This window comes from Phaethon aethereus, assembly GCF_964289735.1.
Source record: "Phaethon aethereus genome assembly, chromosome: 2".
In the NCBI taxonomy this organism is placed as follows: Eukaryota; Metazoa; Chordata; class Aves; order Phaethontiformes; family Phaethontidae; genus Phaethon; species Phaethon aethereus.
In genome coordinates, this window is record NC_138582.1 from 48,108,785 (window position 1) to 48,136,561 (window position 27,777).

Sequence of the window (27,777 nt, forward strand, 5' to 3'; positions counted from 1 at the left end):
CAACCTCCTCCCTGCCTCCTCACCTCACCCTCCCATGCCCAGGGCTGCTACCACAACCACAGCTTTGTTCTCACCACCTCCCAGGCCTGAGACATACTCTTCAAGCTCTTCTTGCCCTCTGGCTGCCATCTATCTCCTTGGTTCTCCCCTTCAGCCTAGGGCCTCACCTCAATCCTGCTCCTCCAGCTTTCCAGCCCTGCTGAGGAGATTGCTGCTGCCTTTGCTGCCAAGTCAGCAGGACTGGCGTTAAACTCTGATTACTGTGCCCAGCAGATGCGAGTTACTTCTTTTCACAACCACCTGGCTATTTCTGTAGGGTCTTTCCTGGTGGACCCAGCTCTACAGTACAGTGGAGGGATACACGGGTTGGCCCTGTGAAAAGCTAGATAATCTCTGGAAGGATTTATTAGTACACGTTCGATATTGCGCTAGAACAAATGTATTGCTTCCAGACCTGAAGTGTGCCTAGGAAACTAGGTAGGGGCATCTGACTCTCCGTTGTGCGTCACAATGCAGCATTGTAATTGCACTAGTATCAGTACCTCAACATGCTCCGCACTTTGCACAATTTATTCACAGGTAACTGGGAGCTGATCATAACACAGCTTAAAAGAATAATTTGTGTAATCATCTCCATTTCATAAAGGTAAAGTTTGCCTGAAAAAAATTACTGCTTAGTTTTCTAAATTTTCACACAGCTGAACTAATTTCTCTGCTGTGAATGCCGCAATTGTATGTCTCAGCCACGTTCTGTCTCCTGCCCACAGTTGGAGGAGGGCCTTGGCAAGCAAACCGGTGCAGCTCTGTGCAAAGGGAATGGCAGACCTCATGAACGCAAAGACTTCAGCACCATTTAGCCTTGTCAGGAGCATGTTTATCATGCTTTTGAAGCAAGTTTTCCCCTATTACCAAGCTTTGATTTATATCACAGAGTGATCCTGGAGCACACAAAATTAATTCCCTTTGAATGAATCTAAACCAGATGTACTAGGAACGCCCAAGTACACCCCACACACTCAGTCCATGGTATCATTCTGGAACCAGTTCAGCATAAAACTTCCTGAAATCCTCATAACAGGGACATCGGATCCTTAGGCTTACCTGTTTCACTTTACAAATCTACTCTTCTTGGTCTATTCTGCATGTTAATGGGGATCCAGAGATTCAGTTTTCCCTTTTCTGCTCGAAAGTGCACAGAGAACAGGTGGAGATGTGACGATGAGACAGTTCAGACGCAACCCTGAGTATTGCTGCTGTGATAATTCAGCTGTCTTCTTGCCCCACAGGGGCAGGTGGGCAGGTACTGATTTCAGGGCAGTTGCCAGCACAGATGATTTGCTGCAACTGTAGAGCAGAAGAAGCTGATACTTGGATTTTGTGCTGTTCCCTAGGACCTGGAGTGACACAGCCAAAATGCTACAACCAGCTGCAATTGTAGCACTTAGGTCATGTTGTTCCTGCTTTTACATTTCTGTTATCAGCATTTTGCAGTTCCAGCAGAGCACCCACGGAATTGCACAGCTGCCTTTTTCCACCTGTTTGGGTTTCTGTTGGAAACAAGCAGTTCTGAGACAGCCAGGAGATGAGTACACATAAAAGCAGAATTTGGTTCTTTACTTTTATCCTCCTCACCAGAATGCAGTAACATTAATGATGAGCTCTTGTTGCCATTGCCTCTTCTCATCACTGTGATCTTAGGATTTCCCTTGCAAATCTGCCATGAATCAGCTTTTCTACAGCCCTGATGCACTGAGGTTTTCCAAGCCAGAAACCTTTGACACCTTATCCTCTTTCAGAATAAGAGAGATCTAAGGACAAACTATAGAGGCTTGACTCAAAGAACGGGCCTTGGAAAATACGATTTAAAAAGTGAGAGACAACATAAAAAATTAAGGTCTAAGGTTCCACATTTTCATCTTGGTATGTCCACACTGTTTCTATCCTCTAAGCCATTTTTAAAGGGTAACTCCCTGTGTGGAGAAGGGGAGGTTAGTATGTGGTTTCATTTCAGTGAGACTTCTGATACTGTTCCACATTCTTGTAAGTAAAGTAGGTAGAGGTAAGTAGGATGAAATCAGTGTAAAATGGAAACACATTACTCTACAGAGTAATTTTAAGCTCTTTGTCAAAATAGGAGGTTCTGTCAAATGCTGTCATACCTACAGAGCTGTCTCTCTGTCCCGGCTCTGTTGCTGTTCAATACTTTCATTAATTAGCAGAAGAGAGATTACTCTTGTAAAATTTTCATGTGATACTAAAGCACTTTGAAGAATAGGTGTATGATTTAAAATGTTCTTGGAAAAGTGATATAAGGTCTAGAGATCAATACAAAGAAATTCAGTAAACAAGGTACAATGCTTAGGGGAAAAAATCAACATTTTAAACATAAAATAAGAGGCAGCAGACTGCAAAAAAGATCTGGGGATCAGTGTGTCAGCAATGTTGTGGCTGTTATAATAAAGAGGAAAAAGCTCTAGTGAGAAGTGTCATAGATATGTCAAAGGCTTACATATACTGCTGTAGCTGATGTACTGATCGGGTATCAGTTGAAATAACGTGTCCTGCTTGCTTTGGCACACGGTTTAAAATCCACAGAATGGCATTAGGAATATTAAGAGGCTTAGAAAAGATGAACTGTGAGAAACAGTCTGAGTACTGTGAGAGTAAGAGCATAACAGCCAATTAGACTTTTATGCATACCCTTTTCAAGAAAGACAATATATATATGTTTTGGCTGCACGAAGAGAAATTTAAGGTGGGTACTATGTCAATCTTGTGTTGATAAGGGTATTTAAGTGCTGGAACAGGTACTAGGGTGGGCTGTGGAATTGTTTTATCAGTCTTAAGAAATGGCTCGATTTCTTTCAGGCAGGATCTAAACTCTAGTGTTGAGTCTTAATAAACAGTTGGTTACACATTTTTTAGCAAAGTTTTGGATAATGCGTTCTATTTTAATCTGCTGACATAGTCGTTTATTGCAAGCAATTGGAAGCCAGTGGCTCGTTACCTCATGGTAACTTGATCTGCTTCCTGAATGTCTCCTAAGCATGATCCTACCTTAGGTGAACACGTTGGACTAGGAGACCTCTCAGGTTACATCCCAGCCCTCGTTTTGGTAGGTTAGAGAAAAAAGATCATACATGATGATCACATTTCAAGGCTTGATTGTTTCTCTCATACTGACTCTTACCAAAAGAGCAAAGTGTCATGAGTATGATCTAGAGAATTATTTTCTGGAAGTTCAGGATTGGTCCAGTGTGGAAAAATAGAAGACTGGATTTCTGTTAAGTCTATGCATTTCCAAGGCTACCTGTTTAACTGTGAAATTTAGAAACATAATGGGTTCTGCTCACATAGATTGAACAGGAGTTTTGCTTTCGACTCTGGTAGCACAAGGGTATTACATGATTTTGAAAATTTAGAATAGGAGAATTTCTTTTGGGTATCTATGTTGAACTTCTTAGGAGACGGTTAATACTGTTCATGATTATCATGGACAATTCGATACATGTTGAGTACAGTGTTTATTAAATAGTGTTTTTGTAGATGGTAGTTTTAGGGTTTTTTCCTAAATTTTATTCCAGATATTATTTAAAAACAGTTATAATCAGTTTTATCTGCTGTACTTAGAAACCACCTCAGTTTAATAAAATCCTTGAATATCTGAGGCAGTGAAAACGAACATTTTCTACCTTCCATAAAACCATTGAGACAACAGCCCACTGTTCTACAAATAAAACCTTGCAGTCTTCTTCATATTACTTTGATGGATTGGAAGACTGGGGGTGTAATTAAAAGTTGTTGAATAATATATGAAATAAAACAAGTCATTCATTACCTTTACATTTTCTGTCACTGTATTCATGTGTAGAAGAATTGTGGGCCAACTGAATTACATAATTCTGAAATACTGTCTTTGTGCGCACACCATTTCTTATTCCTCATCCTGTTGTAATGGTAGCTGACATAATGTAGCATTTCAAGAGCTTTGTAATCCTTATTTTCCTTCTACATATAATATGCTAATGTTAATGAGCCAACATCATAATGAAATCACATCATAGAGATGCTGCATTTGATATTACTTGCCACAGGACTTTTTTCCCAATGATGGTGTAATTGTACATGTTTTTGAGTGCCACATTACACCCATGAATTTACAAAGGTTCATTAGATCACTTTTGGGACAAATACACTGAATATAAAGAGTTGTATGCCTTGTTGAATCACATAAAAGTGCAAATACCAGCCACATAATTTAATTTTATTGCTTTATCAAGAGATGTTAGTGTTCTGAAATGCTTATTGGATTTTTATGTGTGGGATCTGCATGTATACACATTTATGTACTCATGAATTTATTTTTTATTAATCTGTGTTTTAATAGAAGACTAATTGCAAAGATGTATCTGTGATTTGGATGTGGATTATTTGTTATAAATCTAGGGGAACCATTCTTATAAGGGTTGTTTTGTAAAGGGAGGAATTGGGTTTTTGCATCTTTCTGTGAAATACTTCCTCTCCTATGCGTCGGGATACTAGATCACACAACTGTTTAGCATATGTTGTACAGATCCCTTGTTTGGCATCCCTCATGAAAACTGCAACCCAATTTTAATGTCTCCCCTTTTTGGCCTAGAGCAGTTTCTTTGGGTTCCCCGGAGACTGAGGTACACACTCTGGCAGAGCTCCAGCTGTGTGGGAATTCGGTCTACTCTTTGATCTTTGAAGGGCTGCTGGCACCTCCGAAAACACACATGTTTGTACACGCACTCAGAGAGATGTGGCACAGAATCTTACTGTCTTTCCCTTTACCAACTGTAGAAGACAAATCTACACAAAAAGTACACAGAAATCAACTTCGTTGCCATGCTAGAGCTTCTTTGAGTAGGGATAGTTAAGGATCTTTTGTGCGGTTCCTTGAGTGTGCAGGTCTTGTTTTTTAGCAGGATTTGTACTTTTGCCAATCTGGGCCAGCTTCTAGAGTTGCCCCTTTATGGCAACGAATGTGCATCTGCCTTCTGTTATCCTTGCTCAATATTTAACTGTGTTTCTGTGTTCTTTTCCATCATTTTGGTTTCACTGTTAAGTTTTTGAAGGTGTCCCATTAAACAGAGCCTTTTCCTGAAGGCTTAGTCAGCAGCTTTAATATAATTACTGTCGATTGAAAAATGGTTGCTGACTTCCAATGTTATCCCCTCTCCGCCTCTTCCTGGTCTGGTGCTTACAGTCCTGTCAGCAAAGAATCAGATCTATCTAGGCTCACATAGTGAGCGAGAACCTAACTCTTGGGGCCAGCACATTATGACTTCTTGCCCCAAAATGTGCTTCTTTCTCAGTTGTATTGTGTCTCTGATGTCTCTCATAGATTACACACTTCAAGCATAACTACTCTCCAGGTCCGTGATCCATCAGCCCCTTACTCCTGGCAGATGGCATTGTGGCAAGCAGGAAGCTGAACACAAGCCCTCAGTGTGCCCTGACAGCAAAGGAGGTCAACAGCATCCTGGGTTGTATTAACAGTAGCCCATTAAGTAAGCAGGAAGTAATTTTTGTTCTTCACTAGGCCACATTAGAATACTGTGTACAGTTTTGGGTCCCCAGTACAAGAAAGATGTCAACACACTGGAGAAAGTTTGGTGGAGGCCACCAGAGTAGCTGGGGCAGGAGCACTTGTTCTGTGAGGAGAAGCTGAGGGACTGGAGCTTGTTTGTCCTGGAGTTGAGACATCTTCAGGGGTACTTGGCAGCAGCCCCTCAGTACCTATGGAAAAGTCCTTGAGAAGATGAAGCCAGGCTCTTTATAACAGTGCATGGTGGGAAGACAACAGACAACAGGCACAAGCTGAGATAAGACACCTTCACACTGGATATAAGGAGAAACATTTGCACTTGAAGATGCAATTACATGTCTACCACCACCTACTCTTTTCCAGGCTAAATTACAAACCCTGTTCTTTAGTTTCTACTTGTACATTATATGCTTCAGCCCTAGATGTCTTAGGGGCTTATAACTCCTGGACTGAGGTATTGGTGGCCTAATAATAAAAAAATGGGTGGGGGAAAAAGGCAGGGTAGTCCAAACTGTCCAAACTGTTTAAGCAATAGGAGATACTAAATCCAAGCCGTTATTTATGAATAACTAAATGATGATATAACATAAAGTAATTTTATTATTAGAAAGAGCAGGACTGTGTTTTGGAATACATCAGCACTTTTAAACTGCTGAACATTTGGAATTCATTTGGCATCCACAATGTTGTATAGCTCTGTTGTTGTTTTATAGTCTACTTCTCTTCGTTCCCTTTGTGACACCGTTTTTAAAACCCAAGACCGTGTCCCATAACATCTACAAACCTGTAAAAGTGTATCTAAAGTAAAATTAAGCCCCACGTATTTAATGTATTCTAGCAATCTGAACGGTGGATGGAAAATTGTTACCCAATGTATCAGTATTTCAGTATTTTCTTTAATTTTTGTGTAATTCCAAAAGTGTGAGATTCCACAGAAGGAAAGTTCATGTTGCATGTTGAAAGTTCAATTTGTCCAGAAGGAAGAGTTCTCACTGAGCTCTCTTTAATAGCGACTGGTTCATGCCATGGATTGGGAGGGTCATCTTGCAGCCTTCAAAACCACACAAAACTCATCCAACGCACAACAGGCTATTCTTCCCCCAGTGCATCCTCATTCCTTCCCTTTCCCGTTAGTTGCAAAACACAGATATTGTGAAATTGCATAATCAGATAGATGTGATAAAAGAAGCCACAGTAAGGTATTGGTAGCTGTCAGGATGCCATGATGGCTGGGGGCAGTGGGCGCCCCGGGGTGGCAGGGCAGGGCCTAGCAGCCCATCCTGTCCCACCGGCAGAGACTCAGCTGAAGGCTCCCAGGGACCTGGGCTGGCACCTGGCCACTGCCCTCAGCATCCGAGAGCCTCTGCCCATGGGCACCCAAGGAAGGGGCCACTCGTGCTGTGCTGGCCCTGGGAGGATAGCTGTGTCATAGATGGTAGACAGTAAAACCTCATCACTTGTGTAAATCTTTTCATTTTTTATTTCAAAGATAAGCTGTGGAACATAATTTTTAAAAGCTTTTCCATCAGCAGATCCCTCAAAATTTTCCATCCAAGATGTAGGTCCCTCTATATAACTATAGGACAGATGACAACAAACTTAGATTTATGCGTGCTGGAGAAGTGATTGGTCCGGGTGGCATTGTGGAAATACATCATTGTGCAAATATTGTGGAAGACCACTCTGTGGAGTTGTTATTTTCACTTGTTTAAAGACTATAATTTTGCCTATTTTGAATTTGATTGTCAGCTGGCTTAGGCTGTCTTCAACTATCTTCATGAAAAGTTAATTTAGGAGGAGGAGGAGGAGAAAATTATTTGTTTCCCCCCTTCTCCTATTCATTCATTTTGAACAGATGTAAATCACTACAGGTTCAAAGCTCATTTAAAACTTCGATAACACTTTAAATTTTGCTAACACTTTTAACCAGTTTTAGAGTGAGGGAACAAGATAATTTATGTGGAAGAAGGTGTGTGGGGAACTACTGCATTTCAGCTGCTCTCGCTTTGGTGCTTCCCTCGCAGAAAATATGAAGTACCTGATCCTTTTACATTTAGGCAGAGGTTACCTCAATTCATCACTCATCATGAGGTAATGACATGCACAGGTTCATCTGCTGTGGTGCATCGTGAGGCAAACAGTTATCTTGTAGTAACTTCTTTACGTGTTCTCACCCTTTTCCATCATTTCCTCCTTTGCCAGGTATTGTTCACTAATAGAGGGAGATCTTTTTTGCATGGGTAACACAAATTGAGTGAACACTTGATTTAAGAGGAGGTTCCCCAAGCCTGCAGGACCATTGAGCTGTTAGAACATCAGAACATACGTACATCCTGGGGCTCTTCCATACCTGTGCCTGACCTAGCTGAGTTTGCTTCCAGGAAAAGAGCCATTATCACAGTATTTGTGTTATATTTATGTTATATATATGTAATATTTATGTATCTAAGTCCTTACATCATTGTTAGATGGTTCTCATCTTTTCCACCTGGGAACAGCTAGTGTATTCTTCCATAACAGGCATCTAACTTCATATGAAATATTAGAGGGATCACAGAACCATGTACTCAATATACTACAACCTAAATCATGATTACTATCTGATATACAGCTGTTTTAAACATTAGTTTGTCTTGGAAAGAAGCTTTTCAGCCTTCACATTTTTAATAGACTTCTTTATTTCCTTTTGTAAAAGTGAACTCAAGTATAAAGTTGAGCTAATATGGGCAGACTTTATTTGCATAAACTGGTATTACTTAGACTTAAATTGTATATATAAATATGACACCTGTAACAATATTGTGGCTGTATCCTTTGCTATATACTGTTAGGGTGAATCACAGCCCATCTGTGTTTCAGTCTTCCAGCATATACAATGGAGATAATAAATCCTGTGCTGATTCATGAAGTTAATGAAAAATTAAAATTTGCTGATTTCTGGGCAGGAGCGTGAAGTGTTGCAAATTTGATGCTACTAATATGAAATTAAAACCTACAGAGTCATTTTGATGCCAACAATTCAAATGTAAACAATTCACAACAGTTTGACTGTGTATTTTTGAATGGGTATGACTGTACGGCACAGTTCGGTGCTACCTGGAATAAGGTAATTTAAGTACAGAAAAGGAATAGTCTGTTAGCATAAGGACCAGCTGGAGGTAAAATAACTATCTCCCAGCAGTTAATGCAACTACGTTTCCCACAACTTGCTTTCTCTCCTGACTCTGAAGTTTGTGTGGACACGCTTTTATATTCTTCTTGTCATTGTAGTCATTCCAAAATTTTACTCTTTGGGTACCTCCACAGTGCAAGGCTGAGGAGGGCCGGGGACCCCAGTGAAGATTCAGCTGTCTGCTCTGATTAATGATTAGCTCACTCCCTGGTTCTTTTTTTCTTTCCCAGAAGGTCTCTCCAAGACAGTAGCTAGGCTTTATTTTGGATATAGTCAATTCTGGAGGCAGCATGCACCATTTTTTGGCTTTTGCCATCCTTCAGCACTCTCCCAACATGGGCATTTGGATCTTTGAATGTGCACAACACACATCTCTCACTTCCATGCTCTGAAAATGCAGTATTGCTGGGTTACAATGTGGTCCCCAGATTGTTTTAGATACTTTGAAACTGAAACATACTCAATGGTAATAATGTGTTAGGTGTTCAGGGCCAGATGATGAGGCCCAAAACCCCTCTGCCAAGTGCTGTGAGGTGTGGATGCGACCGGTTTGCAATAAGGAGAGGTGTTTCTAAGCTGTGTGGATGTGAGCCAGAAGGTACCGTTCGTCTTGTATTTAGCAGCGCAGACCTTGGTCACTGCGACTGCTTTTGACCCATGGGTGGGTTGGCCCTGCTCTGCCACTCCAGAATAGTTGTCTCTCTTCTGTGTAGCCAGACCTTTGTCTTGGCTTATTTTTCTTTCTCTTGTTTTTCGCAATTACTTTTTTTCCTTACTCTTATTTTTCCTATTGTTTAGACCTTTTTCCCCCTTCACCATAATCCTCTCATCTTTCCTCTTCCCTCCAATACAGCTGACCAGTAAGGACTTGATGCTGTGCTGGATCCCCTGGATGGAGATTAAGATGTGGGAACACAGAGCATAAGCACATCTTACATGTGCCACCTGAGTCAACATATATGTGTGCACATGTGTCTGCTGTTTGTATTCTCATTTCTAGCTCTGCTAGAAGCCATTATTAATGCAGAGATGGAAAGCAGATGGCTTTCAAGAAGATACCAGCTATTAAAAAAAAACAGAAGCATTTTTGAATTTGGCAGTCAGATGGAGTCAATTAATGCCATTTTTCTTATTCCCTCACTACTGCCATTCCCTCCCAACTATTACAACCTCTTTTAAAAATACTTAACAGAAGCTTTATGATTAATCCAAGCCCTTCTTCTTTTTATAAGGACAGTCAAGATCCCTTTTCTAGTGCAGAAAGTGTTTGCTGGAGAGAGCTTAGCACTTGTATCAGTCCTGCACTTAAAAACCTCCAAGAGGTTTATTCTTCATTTCTGTTTTCTAGTGTAAGTGCCCTGAAAAGGACAGAATTATCCAAGAGCAAATGGCAGTACTTTTTAAAATCAGGTTCAGTGCACTCTTGCATTCATGCTCATTGATCGTAATGTGAGCATGTTACTCAGTGATTTGCTTTTCTGGGCAGCCATGAACATTAAACTCCTGAGGATTTCATGGCCTTCAGGTTAGTAGCTTCTTGGGAGCAGAGCAAAGCAGAGTGTTAAACTGTATACCAGATTTTATTTGTTGAGTTTTATTTTTGCCGTGACAGAAAACTAGCAGAATGCTTTTTCCATGGGTGTTTCCTTTGGTCTGGCTAAAACAGATTACTGACGAGAAAAGAGCACATTTCCATTCTTCTGCACATCTGCTGAATGCTCCTGCCCCACCCAGAGGACCACGGTTCAGCCACAGACATAGGAATGAACAGGATGAAGTGTGATGTGTCTTGAGAAGTCTTTAGGTGACAAGCTGGCTGTAATTCTACCTTTTTTTACTAAGGACTGTTTTGATTTTTGAGGCTTGATTTTGGAAACCGTCAAGCAAACAAAAAGCTGACTGTGTCTTATGTTCGTGTCTATTACGTAGAGATATGTTGGTAAACTACATAATCTCTTATATTTTCCATTTAAGAAAATATAGACAACCTATAATCCCTATATAATCTCTTATATTTTCTATATGAGAGAATAATTTTAAAGAAATAAGATTAGTTTTCTTTTTTTTCTCCTGGGAGCAAGTAATAGTTCTGGACAGCCAGTGAGTACTTTAGGTAGAAAGCCTCATTTTACTCTCGTTATTTAACCAGGATTTTATGATTTTATTCATGACTTCTAAGGCTTGTTTTGGAGGGAAGAAGGAGAAAGCAAAAGTGGGAGGAGGAGCGAAGGTCACATATTTTGACTTTTGCGCATGCTTATCCAGGTATGGCTGAAGTAATTTAATTTGCTGGTCAGCAAATTATCACGTACCTCACATAGCCTTTGAATATCAGTTGAGGTAAGGAAATGGGCAATAGATACAGAGAAACTTTGAGCTGATTCCTGATGACCTGGAACCTCAATAGTTCTAACGGATACTTTGAATTTTCTTCATTTTCAGAGGATTTCCATAGCTCTCATGTGAATTAAGTACTAGCTGACTGTTCTATTGACATAGGTATTGTATGGCTTGGTATTGTTGTTATTTTTGGCATAAATGTAAGCAAAGCCCATAAACAGTTCAGACTGGGTAAATTTGCATGCAAGCTGGACCGTCAAAAGATCAATCAGTTGTAATAATCAATGTTTGAAAGTTACAGTATAAAATACAGCAAATACATACGGAATAGTGAAAACTTCAGTTTTACCTGCAAATTAATTTTTTCTGAGGTAATGTATTTAAGAATTCTAATATATATTCTGGCAGAAAAGCTGTTGATGACAGAATTGTGTCATGTTTTAAATAATATGGGTGGCAGAAGCAGAGAAAAATGATACACTTAAGTGACACTTCCAGTATTTTTAGAAAAAAAATCAGTGATGTACACTTCACTAAACTGTACATTTTATTCCCTCTGGAAAGTTAGTCTGCCCAGTTGGACCAGCAGCTGATAGGTGATTTCTTGGATATTTGCCAGTATGTATTCACAACATGTAGCTGTGTTACAATAATTTTACAAGTATACTACATTTATTATCTGTGATTAAGACTTAACCACAAATTACAAAATAACTAAGCAAATACTTTGTTTTGTCCAGAAAGTAATTAATGCGTATCCTTTGTATGCAGATAGAAAAAGGAAATGTGTGGAAGAGTTCTTAAGCACTTAGTAGCCTTGGAAAGATTAGATGAAAAGTCATGGACTGTGCATTCAAAACCCAAGGCATGCTGCATTAATCTCTTGTCATGCTTGCACTTGTCCACTGAAAGCTTTTAGCTCAGATATGTGCAGGTTAAGTGTGTGTGTAAAAGCTTGGTGAACGGGGATACTGAAACTGAGATTAATCTTGCCAGACTTCAGTCACCTAAAAGATGCCTCAGTTTAAGACAAGTGTCTAGGAACCTTTGATAATTAGTGACTTGAAACAGGTACTTCCAGAGTGCAATATAATCCAAAAGGTAGTTGGCTAAGAGAGGTCGATAAATTAACTATAGAGAGAACAATTAGCTGTTAGCTGAAGTTGGGTGAAATGAAAGCCTCTCTGTCATCAGCTCTTCTGCTTCGATAAATTGTGGTCTAACACATCGCTATCTTATTCCCATTGTCCACACGTGATGTTTGGACAATGCTGTATATAGATATATCTGAAGCTTTATGTGAGTCACATGCATCATGTTAACAACATAAGTCATATATGCACTCTCAAAGTCCAAGAATTTCTGGAAGAATTATATATACCACCACAATGATGACTAACTTCTTCCACTGTGGACCCACCAGGGCTCAAGAAGTTGTGAGTGGTGTTATCAGTTAAGATCAGTTAAGATCAGTTAAGATCGTTCTTCCACAGATTGTTCGGAGTCTGTGTTCTGCAGTCTCAAGGCAGGATAAAACATGATACTGTCCTCTGAGGAGAAACTAGACAACAGCAATTCAGGATGGACTTGTATTTCTGAAATACTTTGTTTGCAAGAGATACAGATATGTACTTATTGGAATTTCTAAAACACATATAATATTTGTACAAGTCTGTCCAATAGGGAAATTTTGTTGCAGTAATGACTTGTTTTATTTTAGAGCTTATTTTTATAATAACATTATATTATATATTTATAATAACATTAATTAGCACAGTGCAAATGCAACTGTTTTACTATGTCAAGAGCTGTGTATTTCTGTGAGATAATATTCCACTTATGGCCATATTCCATATGCACTATCTAGTCTGCATGCTAGCGATGAACTGCTGCTCAGACTATGCATTACTAGTAGTTCAAATAAAGGTATTAAATCCAAAATACAGTAGAAATGCCGAGTCTTATAGGATAACTTGTAAAAGTAGTAAGAATTTAAAAGTAAAATGTGACTACAGAACTGTTTGCCACTTCACCAGCCTAAACCTTTGTGTTAGCACATAGAGTGGCTAACAGGGTAATTGTAAACCAGGCCAGTGCTTTTAAATTAAATTAAAACTGTATGAATGGTCACCAGAATAAAATAAATTTACACCAGTCACACTCAGTATTCTTAGATGCTGAAGGATGTAAGTGATGGAAAAATGTGCATTGTTCAGTGCTTTAACATGTTTGCTTTTTTCCTCACAGTACAGTGCTGTGGATACAAATCCTTTATCTGTGTATATTATGCAACCCGTCTGGAATAAAATTATTAAGGTAAGAATTTTAGTTAATAGAAATATCACATGGTAATGTAAGAAGTTGTTTTAAGTAGAGCATGTATTTTCATTTTAACATATGTATTGATTAATAAGTCTGAAATTAAGACATTGGTATTAAAAAACCCAAATGTTATCAAATATATAGCTATATTTAAGATAAGTATGTTGGATTTTGAGGCGTGTTTTTTTTAGAAAAACAAAGTTGTTGGTTTTTTTTCTGATCTCTATACAAAAGGCATCTGTTTCTTTTTTACATCTTTCATTAAACAGCTTTGCAGACACCGAAGGGTTTACTTAGTACAAATTATTTTTGTGCCGCATATGTGGCCTAACAACAGCATGGCTTTATCTCTGTGCTGTGCACATGATTTTATGCAAGTGCTGTCTCATTTTCTCCCAAGGGTACTTGCTTGAGGGAGCTAGGCATCTCTCTAAGAAGCTGAAAATGAGAGCGGTTACCATGATCACCATAACGATTGGAAGATGGCATCTCTTGAATGCATTATGATCTGCAGTTTTTAAAAATAAAACTGCTCAGCAGGTTTGCTGTTGTTGGCAAAAAAAAAGCTGTATCTCAAATAAATATGAAGTTTATTGATCTGCAAGGAGCAGTGACTTCTGTGTCTGCCTCCTTAGAGGAAATCTTTAGATTGGAGCGGACTTGAAAACAAACCTTTATACAAACAAAAAAGGATGTATGTGGTCAGAGTGCTGTTGGGTCTGCCATCCTAGGTTCTGTAACTGAGGTATTGTTTATGCTTGATATAGCAGGAAAATCATAATCTCTCACTCATAACCTCAAAGTAATTTCATGAAAGTGTTTATATGACCTAACTTGAGAATTAAAAAACAACCTGAACATGATATGAGAGAAAAGCAATTCAAAGATGTGAAACTGAATTCAGTGATTCAGTCCAGAGACTCTTTTTTCATTCCCATCATAATACTGAAGAAAACAATGAGGCAGAAAAGCCTCCCCAGCACTCTGCAGTCCAGCATGGGAGATGAGTTTTACTGTGTGCTTGCAATTTGGTTTAGGCGATCCATGTGTATTCATCTGCTACCAAATTGAAGGGAGAGTATTACCAGCGAAAAACTTGCTTTGGAGTTAAGTTCTCCTAGTGGTTGTAGGGTTTTCCCAGAAGAAAAGCAGCATTCTTGACTGTCCCCATGTAGCACAGGGTGACAGATCCTATGAAAAATGTGACCTCTTTAGTTTTCTTAAACCTCCTCAAATTTTAGGTCAGCATGACTTTGTTCACTTCTTGCTGCAGGAGAGCCCAAACCAGAACACAGGATGGAAAACCTGTTTCCAAAGCTGGGAGATCCGAGTACAGAACCAAAGATTGGAGAGGATGCTGTCTGTACTTTGGCATTTGGTTTGGTCTGAACCCTGAAGACACAGCAGTGAATGTTTTGCTTTGCCTTCTGGTGCAAGAGCATCGTAGGATAATTCTCAGTGGTGTATCACAAGGATTTAAAGGGAAATTATATTGCTCTCAGCTTTTGTAGAAGTAGTCATTCTAACATTAAAATATACTGCCGGACCAAATCAGAGTCTTGCAGAGGAGCTGGGAATGCACAGCTGCAGAGGGGAAAGCAGTATGTAATGGAGATTGCAGTAGAGTCATCTTGGTTGGTCCTAGAGATAAAAATTAAAACTGGGGGAGCACCAAACTTACTGGCCAAAATCTAACTCTTTGTAAAATATTAGTAGAACGGAGGTTGCTAGGATAGTTTTGTTCCTGGCTAGGTACTGAAACCAGGTGTGGAAGTAACTGTTGACCCAAACTCAATCCCGGAAAATTCTGCTCATCTGTTCACCAAAAAATACTTCTTTTCTGTTGAAGTGTAAGTAAAACAGTGGTATCATAATAGATGTGATCAAGCCTTATTTTTAGAAGGAGAAGATTTGAATGCATTTACTCTTAATTGATTTTTTTGTAGCTTATACCTGTTGTAAGCATTGTAACCAGGCTATGAGCATGCTTCAGATGATAATATTCTGTGATTTAGAATATAATATTGAATTTATATTTTACAGTATATTATTTCTATTTAAATGGAATAATGCATTGCAATAGGGAGATATAATAAAGCTGTAATAACTTTTTAAGAAGAAGAAACATTGCATCTAATATGTTCATTCAAAACTGGGCAGTACACACGTGCTTCTTGATGACTGGGAGAAGTAATTTCTCTCAGTTCAGACATCCTAATACATCCATTTGCAGATATGAATCAATTAGCTTTTAGTTTCTAATCTGGTGAAAAGAAGTATTCCACAGGGACTATTTTTACCAGATTCTAGAGGAGTTAAAAAAAAACAACCTAAAATTCACAGAGCTAAACAAAAAACCCCAAAACCAAACTATGAGAACAGAGCCTAGGGATTTGGGTCTGGCCTTTCATATGTCAATTTAATCCTAACTGCAGCACAAGTTTCTCTGTATTCTGTAACACAGAATTCATTGTAAGATGTATTTCCTATGTTATGAGAAATAAGAGCCTGACAATAGAGAAGATGTGGGAATTTATGAGCTGGGATGATGACATATGTAAGAACTGAAAACATGTCATAACCCAGCTCATTGACCTGTGATGGGGATGCTAGGAAAGCAAAGTATTTGTGCATTTAAGTTAGAAATTCACCTGGAAATCCTGAGCATTACCTTCCTCTCTTTCTTCTTCCAAGGACATCTTTATTCTGTACTGTATCATATGTCGGTGTCTGTTTGAGTGTGATTTTTGGATGTATGTGCTTCAGAAATGTGTTGAATCTGGTGCTAAAACAGAAAGTGAAGGGTAATGTTTCATGCCTGGATTCTATAATGGGCTTGAAGTACTCTGAGCTACTCCTGTCCATGGCAGCATTTCCACATTGCATGAAACTATAATAACACCTATATGAAACTACAGAATAACAATTAACTTTCTCTGCATGTTATTTGAAACTATTCTGATTATGCAACTGTAGGTATTTTGGCTTTAATTAATTCAATGCTCGGTCTCCTTTTGTCTTTAATTAAGATTTGTGTTTTATAATGAAGCACAATCATGTGCTCTCTGGCAGATAATGGATAGTATTACTTAGCTACTACACTGAATATTCCTCCTCTATTTGTATGCACGAGAAATCACACTGGTGCAGGACAATGAGAGGAAAAGGAGGAAATCCCACTGGGATACACAGGTGTATGCCAGCTTCACTGAAGTCAATTAACCGCCCCTCTGTTGCCTTTATGAACTTTGATTTTATCACTAGAATTGGGCATGAGTAGAATTTTAGTGGTCTCAAGTGACTTAGCAAAGGAATATTTCACATTTGAACAGAGCTTTATGTAAATATGTGTACTTCACCATTTATTATCCAAGTAGACAGCTGATATATTAAAATATTTGCTGTTTGTATTAAGGCTTTTAGCATGAATGGTTTTAGACCCGTCAAAACAGAAATCAGTTAGTACTTTGTGGAACTACTAGAATTAGAGGCTTACGTGAAGAGGGAGAGTCCTTTTCAGCACTCTACAAAGTAAAATGAATTAAGGGAGTGTTTATAATTTATGACCAAAGAGGGAGACCCTGCAGAAAATTACTATATAGAGATGTAGGGAGCTGCTTGTAACAGAGAGATCTTCTGAATTTAAGAGACTAAATGCACTCAGTGTCTGATTTTTCTGATGTCTTGAGCTGGAAATTATTGACATATTTTAGAAGAGGAAATTTCCTTGTTCTAGTGTGGGAATAGAATGCTTAAAAAAACCTGCCACATGGAAGCTGAATTACCACACTGGGGTGCTGCAGTCTTCTTTCAGTTGCGATACACAAAATCGTGAGAAGCTTTCCTTGGTGGCTGGGAAAATAAGGATAGTGTATCACATATGAAATATGACGTTCTAAAATGACATATTTACTGCAGCCACAAAGATCAGGCAAAAGGATTACATTTGAAAATACATTTCAGAAATGAAAACTGTATTTTATTTTGAAAATAAGAAAATATACACAAATCTGAACATTGCTGATGTCATATACAGACTTACCCTTTCCTGATAAAAAAAATAAAAAATATTCAATTAAAATGGGACTTATAATTTGCAATATGTTTTATTTCTTAGAATTTTTTTCTTTCTTTTTTAACAGATAGTGCCTTTATGGATTGCCCCCAACCTGTTAACCTTCTCTGGATTTGTCATGATTTTAGTTAATTATTTTCTACTCTCTTTTTATGACTGGAACTATACTGCCTCAGGTAAACATCCCCATGTTGTAATTTTTCAGAATTACAGAGCTGCTTATGTCATACTTCTGAATGATACGGGGAGGTATCAGATACCTGAATCATCAACTCATTCCCTTAATGAGGCTTCATGTCCATGTAGGAGGAGCTGACCTCACACATGGCATTATAACTTTAGGTGATTTTACTGGAAAAGCTTGTTTAATTTCATCCCTAAGTATGGGTTTCAGCATGTGCTGCTTGAAGTCTGTGATAATATCTCATTTTATTTAAAGTTTATTGCTAGGATTTAAAGACACAGCCAAAACCCACCCTCATGTTCTTGGTTTCACAGTTCCTAATACCTAAGTCCATGCCTGAATGAGTTAATTCCCCTTTCATTACTCCATACTCCCCATTTGAGACTGCTTCTAGACAAAGAAGAAATAGTTTTTAGACAAATGTCTCTTGAAATATGACTTTCAAAGTCCAAATCCATATTTGCTCCTCATGGCAGACCAAGTCAAAAGCTTTTTGGAGCTGATTGCTCCTGAGCGTAGGGCACGTTCAGTTCTGGACTTCTCAGAGCAGCTGTTGGAGCCTACGGTAAGTAGTAAGCATCTCCCAGCTGATTAATATGTAAAAAGCTTTGCTCTTCTTTAAACCAGACAATTTGGAGAAGACTTAGCGCTTTTATTTCCTGAAACAATTACATTTGGGTTTTTTTGCTGCCTTGAATTTCTTATGCCTGTGGTTAGATTCAGGAGGTGTCCTTTGGCGTGAGCTGTTTGCACATTTATCACAACAGTTCTAGAAGAAGGGATACTTCTTAGCAGTTTTGGATCAAAAATAATCCTGTATGAGCAGTAAGTTTTCAGGACCAGCATGCTGTGTAGTTATCTGGCCTTATCCTTAAACACTTGGATTTTTTATCAGTGCAGCTGATATTTACTAATAATTACTGAAGAGCATCCAGCACAGGTCTTTTAATGGGATAATTTTATCTTGACACATTCCCAGTAGATACATACTGAACTTGAAGACATTTGAAACTGTGATTAAGTCTGTTAGAGTTGAGATTTCTGTGTGCAACCCTATTCTGGATTTTACACAAGAACAGTGCCCATCGTTTCTCAATCGATTGAAAATGTTCATGCAACCTAATCCGTTTTTTGGGTATCATATATCAATCCCATACCTAGCATCAGAAATAAAAGACTTAATTTCCTGGACAGCTGGTTTTCATTCTACAGTTTGGAAATTTGCAGCTAGGTTTCAGGAATTGCCACTTTTTCTTTCAGAGTGGCAAGATGAGGCATTGAGCGAAAGGTGGTCAGGGCACTGCTTTAGATACTGGCATCTCCCTGTTGAGCAAGGACACATCTCTGTGTGCGAGTATTCCCTCCGTTCAGTGCTGAATGCCAGAAACCTGAGAGGCCTTTGCCTATGTAGTTGTTCCCAGTGCTGGTAGAGTCCTTATTGGATTATGTTTAAGTTAGCTCTTTGGGAAAGGATTGATTTCTTTAGAAGAGCAACAATAAGCTTGGGTTATTGCAATCAGCAGAGCAACAACAGAACCCTGGGTTCTGCCCAATTCGGTGTTCTTTTCCAGATTTAGTGCCTTTTTTCAAGGAAAAAAAAGGGTGCTAAAATCTGTCCTAGCCTAAGGACAAAAATTTCCTGTTCAGATCTGTATAGTAAAAGTGCTATACAAAACCCATGGTGGTGCTAATAAGAATGATCATGCTTGAAAAATGTGTTTTTCAATATTTAGATACTACATAAACATTAGCTAATTTGTTAATGGATAGTCTTCCCATGACCTGTGAAAATTTTTGCCTAGTTACTATCATTATTTTGTGCAATACAAGAGTCATGTCAGGACCAAAAAAAGGCTCCCTTATCTTCTCTCCTTTACAGTATAAGCGTATTCAAGCCTGCTCGTTGCTTCTTTGATAGAGCTCACCGGTGGCCTAAGTTGCTTTAAGGTCAAAACCAAGTATTTCAATCTGTTTGATGTAGTGGGCTAATCAGTGGCAGCGTGTTCATATGTATATGCTTATCACAGTGGATTTCTTTGATGTTAACCACTGTTACATTTACTCACTACCCAATTTATTTCAGGTACCAGTCCTGGACTTGTTCCCACCTGGGTGTGGCTATTCAGTGCTTTTACCACCTTTTGTGCTTACGCTTTAGGTAAGTACAATGAAATAATTTACATGTCTGATGTCTTCATATGGTTTTACCTACTAGGTCACTACTGCTGATATCGAGGTGAAGAGGCATTGTGGATAAATTATTGATCTCTCTCCAAAACAGTTCTCTGACATCAAAAAAACCCCACACAACAGAATTTTAAATTATATATTAGAGGTACTATGACTGTTGCTTTTATCTCTCTTGAAAGTTCAAATTGTTTTAGAGGAACAATGGAAATCATTACGTAGCAGCAGTCATTGCTGTTGGGTTTCTTAAAAATCGTTGTCCCCTAACACTTGTGTTAGCGGAGGGTGCTTTCAAAGATAAAGGGCAAAGCAGAGAAAAAGGAAAATGAGTGTAGCATTGTGTTTTAATCTGTTAGGCACTTCAGTGCTCATGTGTGTGTCAGGAGAGATGGTATGAATGTGGTGACAGGCCTGAGATTCTTATGGAGATTAAGGTGTTTTTTTTCCTTTCCTGTTGCTTTTTCTCTCTCATAACACCTATACCTCATTTTCACTTTCATAATCTATTTTTACTTTTTATATTCTACCATTACTGTATTTTTAGGCACGTTGCATCTTGCTGTGCAGTGGTGTGAAGACATAGACCTGAACTGACTCAGATCTAGGAGTGAGATCCACATTAGCATAGCTTTCTTGCTTTCTCTTCCAAAGCTAACTCATTCCAAACTAGTCTGTCCACAATGTGGAGCAACAGAGCTCATTTTTTGAGTGGACTCAAGGTGGCATATTTACGTGGGCTGCACTGTGCTGTGTAATCATATCCTCTCTTTCGGAGCTGGTTCTTATAAGACCCTGCATTGCAGAGGGTAGCCATAGATTTGTGTGCCATCCTTAAAGATGCCCAGGCTAGATGTCAATGTGTTCTAGATGTACACTGCCAGTGTTGGGCAAAGACACTGGCCACTTTTGGTATCAGATCCATGCACGTAGAGCCATTTTGGCTAATCTGGGTGTATCCCCTTGTGCGGAGATGTGAATTGCATTGTGAATGCCTTTGCCATTTCTATTCAAGTGGTGAGTTTGTGCCAAAATTATTTTGTCCAGAATTTCTTTGTATTTGTACCATGAAAATCATTGGGACAGCTGTCCCTGTACCAGTCAGATTTCCCTAACAGCTCTCTATAATCATTAGCAGAAGCAGCAGTTTCTTTTGTGAAAACCATTCTTTATGTAATTGTAGGGAATTTAATGAAATGGCTATTGTTTCATAAATAAGAATTACATATTGGAGCTGTTAGTGTATGACACCCCAGAAAGCTCACTGGAAATTCAGTTTCTGAGGTTCTTAATGTAGACGTCATTTGCCAGTGAGACCTATAGTTCCTAGTACTTGGAAGACAAGGAATATGATGTTGACAGTCAAAGCTATAATGAACTGATGTATATGTAGATTTTTATGTCTGCTGTCCAAGCCACTTCACAAAATATTTAGTCTCAGATTTAACTCTGCATGGCCAAAGTTTTCCCTTTGGAATACTGCATAGAGCCATAATGACTAACCAAATATGCAGCTTTAATCTCTCTCAGCTTCTTTTTAATGACACAGTTACTCTCTCCAAATTCCCTAGCATGCTGCTCTTTTCCCCCCCTTTGTTAAGGTCGTTTGGTATCTTTTCCCTTTCTGTAAAGTGGAATGCTCTTTGCTGTTATTTTGAATTCCACTATTTAAAAGTTATATAAACTTTAATAAGCCTGAAGATTTACGAACCTTCACGAGACAAAATCACAATATAAGAATTCTAAAGCAGTGGAAGTATGGGACAGCATATGTCCACTATTGAACATACACTATGCTTGGCATGAACAAATTCAAACTGAAACCTAGAACAGAAAATATTTTCAGTCTCTTAAAAAGCTAGCAAAACCACATAGAAAGTATCGGTAAAGATTTATGAAAATCCAATTTTCTGTGTGTGTTATACTGTTCCTGTATTTTTCCCCATGCCCATTATAATTAGAAGTTCTGTATTTCATTACACCATTATAGCCTAACTCTTTTTAGTTAAATATTTCTACAGAATGAAACCACTCTTTCACTGATGTACATATTTTAGTATCTAATGTGAATACTATTTTGTGACAATGTAAAATAATTTATGAATAGACCAATTTTCTATCATTCTCATTAGAAAAGTATTACCACTATAACTGAATTCTCTCTGATTTGGGATAGATGTTCTTGAAATATGAAAGACCATATACTGTTTAGGGATGTTTACATACCTATTTACTAGTTAAGTTTCAGAAGCATCCTAAAATAGACTAAAGAGTTTCTACATTTATAACAACACTATTCAAGTAATCTCAGGCTTATACACACACTTTTTTCTGCAGTTTTCACAGAATCACAGAATCACTAGGTTGGAAAGGACCTTCAAGATCATCAAGTCCAACCATTAATCCAGCACCACCATGTCCCCTAAACCATGTCCTGAAGCGCCACATCCACACGTTTTTTGAACATTTCCAGAGATGGCGACTCCACCACCTCCCTGGGCAGCCTGTTCCAATGTCTGACCACTCTCTCAGTGAAGAAATTTTTCCTAATATCCAATCTAAACCTCCCCTGGCGCAACTTGAGGCCATTTCCTCTTGTCCTATCACTAGTTACTTGGGAGAAGAGACCAACACCCTTGTCGCCACAACCCCCTTTCAGGTAGTTGTAGAGAGCGATAAGGTCTCCCCTCAGCCTCCTCTTCTCCAGACTAAACAGCCCCAGTTCCCTCAGCCGCTCCTCATAAGACATGTGCTCCAGACCCCTCACCATCTTCGTTGCCCTTCTCTGGACACGCTCCAGCACCTCGGCGTCCTTCTTGTAGTGAGGGGCCCAAAACTGAACACAGTATTCAAGGTGCGGCCTCTTTCAGTAAGATGATGACAATTAAATGGCAATGTTAATGGAGAGAGAATGCGGCTCTAGAAGGGGGCAAGCCATATTTGAAATCCTCTATGAGATCTTTAATTTTTAGAGTTGTGAGAACTGTCTCAAGAGATTTGTATTTGAGTGGAGGATATCTCACAGCTGTTTAGGTATTACAATAGGGAGACAGTCTGAAATCTGTACAAAATGAAATCCCATGTTTTCTTGGTTTAGATCCCTGAAGTATATTTACATTAAACAAAACTCAGAGTACTGCCAAATAATCCGGGGAAGTAAGTAGCATATGATCTATAGCAGCTGTGGAGTCTTTGGTCTCACTCTGTTGAGTTGTATCTCTAGTCAGTTTTGGGTTACTAATGCTATCAATAGCTAATAATTATTAGCTGTACTACCTTCCAAGTAACATTAACAAGAAAAAAATTCTCCATGTTGTTTTGAGAGTCAGGGTAACAATAAGTATCTGTAAGTTTCGTTCTCTGTACTTTTTCCTAAGAGGTTCATCCTGTGTACTTACATTTAACTTTAAGAAGAAAATATTTCTATTTCTCACCAGCACAGTCTCAAGAAGAGACTAAGGGTATGGTTTGACAATACAACTAGGAAATGTTACAGCTGCTAGACTCCCTTCCTCCTCCTCTCTGCATTCACTGCCCCTCCCTTCTGTCATCTCCCTTGCTTTTTGTACCATTGACAGAGCCAATTCTGTTCAGTGACCCAGAAGAAAATGTAATGTTTGCTGTCTTTCCACCAGCTGAGCAGGCTGCAGGTCCTCGCCTGTTCAACAGCAGTGAACTCTCAGATTGACTCAAACCATATTGCCCAATTGCATCCTCAGAGTGAGATCCAGTACAGTGTTTTGGGCATCTTTCAAGCATTTAGGTATTAAAAACAATCAACATATAACTCACCTTAATAGTAAGGTATTCGTAGAATCATAGAATCATTTAGGTTGGAAAAGACTTTTAAGATCATTGAATCCAACCATAAACCTAACACTGCCAAGTCCACCACTAGACCATGCCGCTAAGTGCCACAGCTACATGTCTTAAATACTTCCAGGGATGGTGACTCAACACTTCCCTGGGCAGCCTGTTCCAAGGCTTGACAACCCTTTCAGTGAAGAAATTTTCCTAGTATCCAATCTAAACCTCCCCCAGCACAACTTGAGGCCATTCCCTCTTGTCCTATCACTAGTTACTAGTTACTAGTTACTACTAGTTACTAGTTACTAGAGACCAACACCCACCTTGCTACAACTTCCTTTTAGGTAGTTGTAGAGAGTGATGACGTCTCCCCTCAGCCTCCTCTTCTCCAGACTGAACAACCCCAGTTCCCTCAGCCACCGCTCATAAGACTTGTACTCTAGAGCAGCTTCATTGCCCGTCTTTGGACATGCTCCAGCACCTCAATGTTTTTCTTGTAGTGAGGGGGCCCAAAACTGAACACAGGATTCGAGGTGCAGCCTCACCAGTGCTGAGTACAGGGGGTCAATCACTCCTCTAGTCCTGCTGGCCACACTATTTCTGATACAAGCCAGGATGCTATTGGCCTTCTTGGCCACTTGGGCACGCTGCCAGCTCTTGTATCCTAAAATTTCAACCAAAAAAATCTTTAAAATATCTTATGTAGGCACACACACAAATAAATTTTGTGAAATTTGCTCCTTGAGGCTGTCGTGTAACTGTTAGTCATTGAGGCATTTAGCATCAGGCAATCTGAATGCCTTAGTGCATTTACCCCACAAGTGTGAAGTCTCAGAGGTTCCACAACACCAATGGACGGGCGAGAAGCCCTATGGACACTTATCAGCACTTTCATTGAGAAACCAATTGCAGGGACTGACAAAAGTGTTTAAAGACCACTGTGGACAAGTGATTATGGATGTCTTTTTACAGCTTATAAGGAAGGTGGCATTTAGTATAAGAGCTGAGGTGAAGACAGAAGAATTACTTGATAAGTGAGGCAAGTATTTTATGAGCTATGCTAACATGTTGGTATTGAAGGGGCTGTTGTGCTTCAGTCTGCAGTCATCGGTGTATTTTTCCCATATGCTATGTGTGGCAGTAGTGAAGTGTATGTGAAGAAAGTTACTCCTTTTGTTGTACTCTAATTCTTTATTTTCTTTTCCTTTCCCAATCCTTCTAGACTCCATAGATGGGAAACATGCTCGAAGGACTCAGTCCAGTACTCCTCTGGGAGAGTTATTTGACCATGGGCTGGATAGCTGGGCTACCTCCATTTTTGTGCTTTCTTTTTTTTCTGTCTGTTCCCGCGACAATGGGAAGACTGGAGTTTCTGTATATACAATGTATATATACTTAAGCATTGTCTTATTTAATTTTATGTGTTCACACTGGGAGAAATATAACACAGGAGTTCTTTTTCTTCCTTGGGGATACGATATAAGCCAAGTGGTAAGTATTTACCATTCTTGTTTTGGTTCTATTTTTTTAACTATGTTAGTGATTTCATAATATTACAGAAATAGAAATATAGAGCTCAAGGCAAATGTATTTCACCAAGATTTTGAATGTGAAACAGCATAATCCTAAAAGAAACTCAGAAATATTTCCTGCATTTGCAAAGATGGGACACTCTCAAGCAAATTGTCAGCATCAGAGATTCATTGCTTTGCAGGAAAAAAAGGGCTTGCAGCAAGCCTAGCAGTCAGACAGTGCCCATGAGAATGTCATTTAACTGCATTTGGTTTGTGGTATTACGCTATCTGAAGCCATAAGCAATTTTCCCACCAACACTAGGTTCTGAGGCACGATGTGAATTAGTCCAAGTAGTATTTATTAACAGTAATTATACAGCTATACAATATATGAGTAATTATACAGTTATACAATACTAGACTGTCTCAATCTACCACATCTTACATCAAATGTAGTAATGGAAATGGCATTGTACCTATACAGCAAGCATTAACTGTTGTCAAGTGAGTTTTTCCCTTGAAAAAAGTCAATGGCATACCATTAGAGGTTTCCTCTCCAAGAATGGCATTCAGTAATGTGAATATCAGCCCACAGCCAGTCCCCAGCTGAGTTCTTAACTGGCTTACAGACCTACCTTGAGGTGGACCTCTTCAGAAACATGACCAGGGCACCACGGTGAGTGGTGGCCTCAGTGCACAAATGAGTAGCGGCAGTAGCAAGCTCATTGCACTGCCAGGGACCCAGTGCTGGGATTTCTGGGATGGCTTATCTATTTCTTAGATAGCCAGGCTCTTGCAGCCTGACACACAGAATCCCAGTCTTCTGAGCTTCCTGTCACATGCATGAGATGAAAGGTATGGCCAAATATAAAAGAAGTTTGACAAATATTCAAATATGTGTTTTAATGGAAATATAGTATTTGAATTAATGGCTGCAGATGTATTGCTGTAAACATAATCAGAATCCAGTGGTTTGAGAACAGCTCAGAGATGGTGGTCCAGCTGTGGTACATCTGTTTTATCCCCTAGAAAATAGGTTCTGGGAGAAGAAGTTGGCTCAGGACTAAGACATTAGGCAGCCAGCTGGTCTACAAGTTTCAGCCATGTCTCTGTAAGGCTTCTTAGTGAAGTTCTTCCAGCAGGAGAGGAATAGCTATGTTCAAACCAATTTCACTTGTTGCTCAGATGATCACTATAGATAGACATGTCAATGTTTAGAAAGCTCTTTTGGACTACTGCAGCATCCGAACTGTATTAGTGGTTAAATATGAGAGTGGGTATCAACTAGCGGAGCAGTACTGTTAACTCTGTCAGTGCTTCTTAGTGACCTACGCTTCTGTCACTGCTTTCCCATCTGAGAAATAATGGTAATAACATTTCCCTGCCTGACAGATTTGTGGTGAGGCTGAACTTCAGTACAGTCTGTAAACTGCTTTGATTAACTTGGATGCAAGGTGCTAACAAGTGTTATTTCCTGCTCCCCTCTCATGCTGAATTGCTGTCCTGCATGCTTGCTTTCTAGTAACTTCTGTGATGATTTGCCTACAGTCAAAATGATAAGTATATAAATGTAAGGATTTTTTGATGCTATATAGCGCAATCATCAACAGTGGTGGAAGATTGTACTATTGAAGTGTCTGTATGTCAATTTTCCCATCTGTAAAAATTAGCTTTGTGATTGCTTATGAAGAAAGATAAGACAGGATTTGTGGATCAAGGTAGCATTTTTTCCACTACTCCAAACTACATTTCTCACACACCAGAGAGTACATTACATAACATATTTTTGTCCAGATGTACTCACTAGTCTAGTAAAAGATCTTGATTCCTCTGCAAACATTGCCTTGCTCTTGTTTTGTAAACCCATTCAGCAAATTTTGTGTCATGTGTGCACTATTAAGGTAGCTCTTCATCTTCAGCTACTTGGAGGAGAGGATACTGAGGACATTAGCAAATGGCTGATGTTGAGTAAGAAAGGTAATGTTCTCCTTGCTGGTTTTCCCCCACCACTTCTCTGCCAGATATTCCCACAGTCACATTCAGAGGAAGAGAGGGTGGAAGCACTCGCAAGCTGCTTTCAGACTAATTCCCAGCATTTAGTTCACTGTTTCCTCCGTGGCGTTCCTAGCTGGATTGCTGCACAAATGTGCCTCTCTGCTCTGTCTTCAGTAAGGTCACCGACAACATGATGCTACTGCAGTGGCATGTCAGACGTTCAGGTGGTCTAGTCCCTTGTTTCTGCTTTTAACATTTATGGTAGCCAGGAACTTTGGATTTCATGATCACATCATAGCTCAGGAAATGCAGTAATTAGTGTAAGTGTGCAAATAGATAACTGCTGACCTTAATGAAAGCTTAACTGGCACATAGCTCCCAGGACACTGCTGCTGAGTCAGCTCCACTGTATGCAAACCCAGACAGCCCACTCGCTGGCTCTGTTAACTGTGGTATAAAAAGAGCTGCTGTTCCTCATGAAAAAATACCTCATTATAAATAGAGAAATTTGTGGGACTTATGCAGATCACATTTTTCTGTGCCTTGATGACTCCTCAGAATCGGTAACATAATTGCACTAGCTGGGCTGTAATTGGCACTCCAATTAGCTTT

At 39.2% G+C, this 27,777-nt stretch overlaps 1 protein-coding gene across 1 annotated transcript in view; it reads left to right on the plus strand.

Moving 5' to 3' along the window:
• The window catches only part of LOC309417482 (ethanolaminephosphotransferase 1-like), a gene marked incomplete at both ends in the record, with an annotated part of 55,542 nt that overhangs the window by 1,952 nt on the left and 25,813 nt on the right, over nt 1-27,777 (plus strand). Inside the window, 4 exons of the mRNA XM_082014989.1 lie at nt 13,332-13,400; nt 17,549-17,657; nt 19,749-19,823; nt 24,879-25,147. Of these exons, the coding sequence (XP_081871115.1) occupies nt 13,332-13,400; nt 17,549-17,657; nt 19,749-19,823; nt 24,879-25,147 (522 nt within the window). The remainder of the gene's footprint in view (nt 1-13,331; nt 13,401-17,548; nt 17,658-19,748; nt 19,824-24,878; nt 25,148-27,777) is intronic.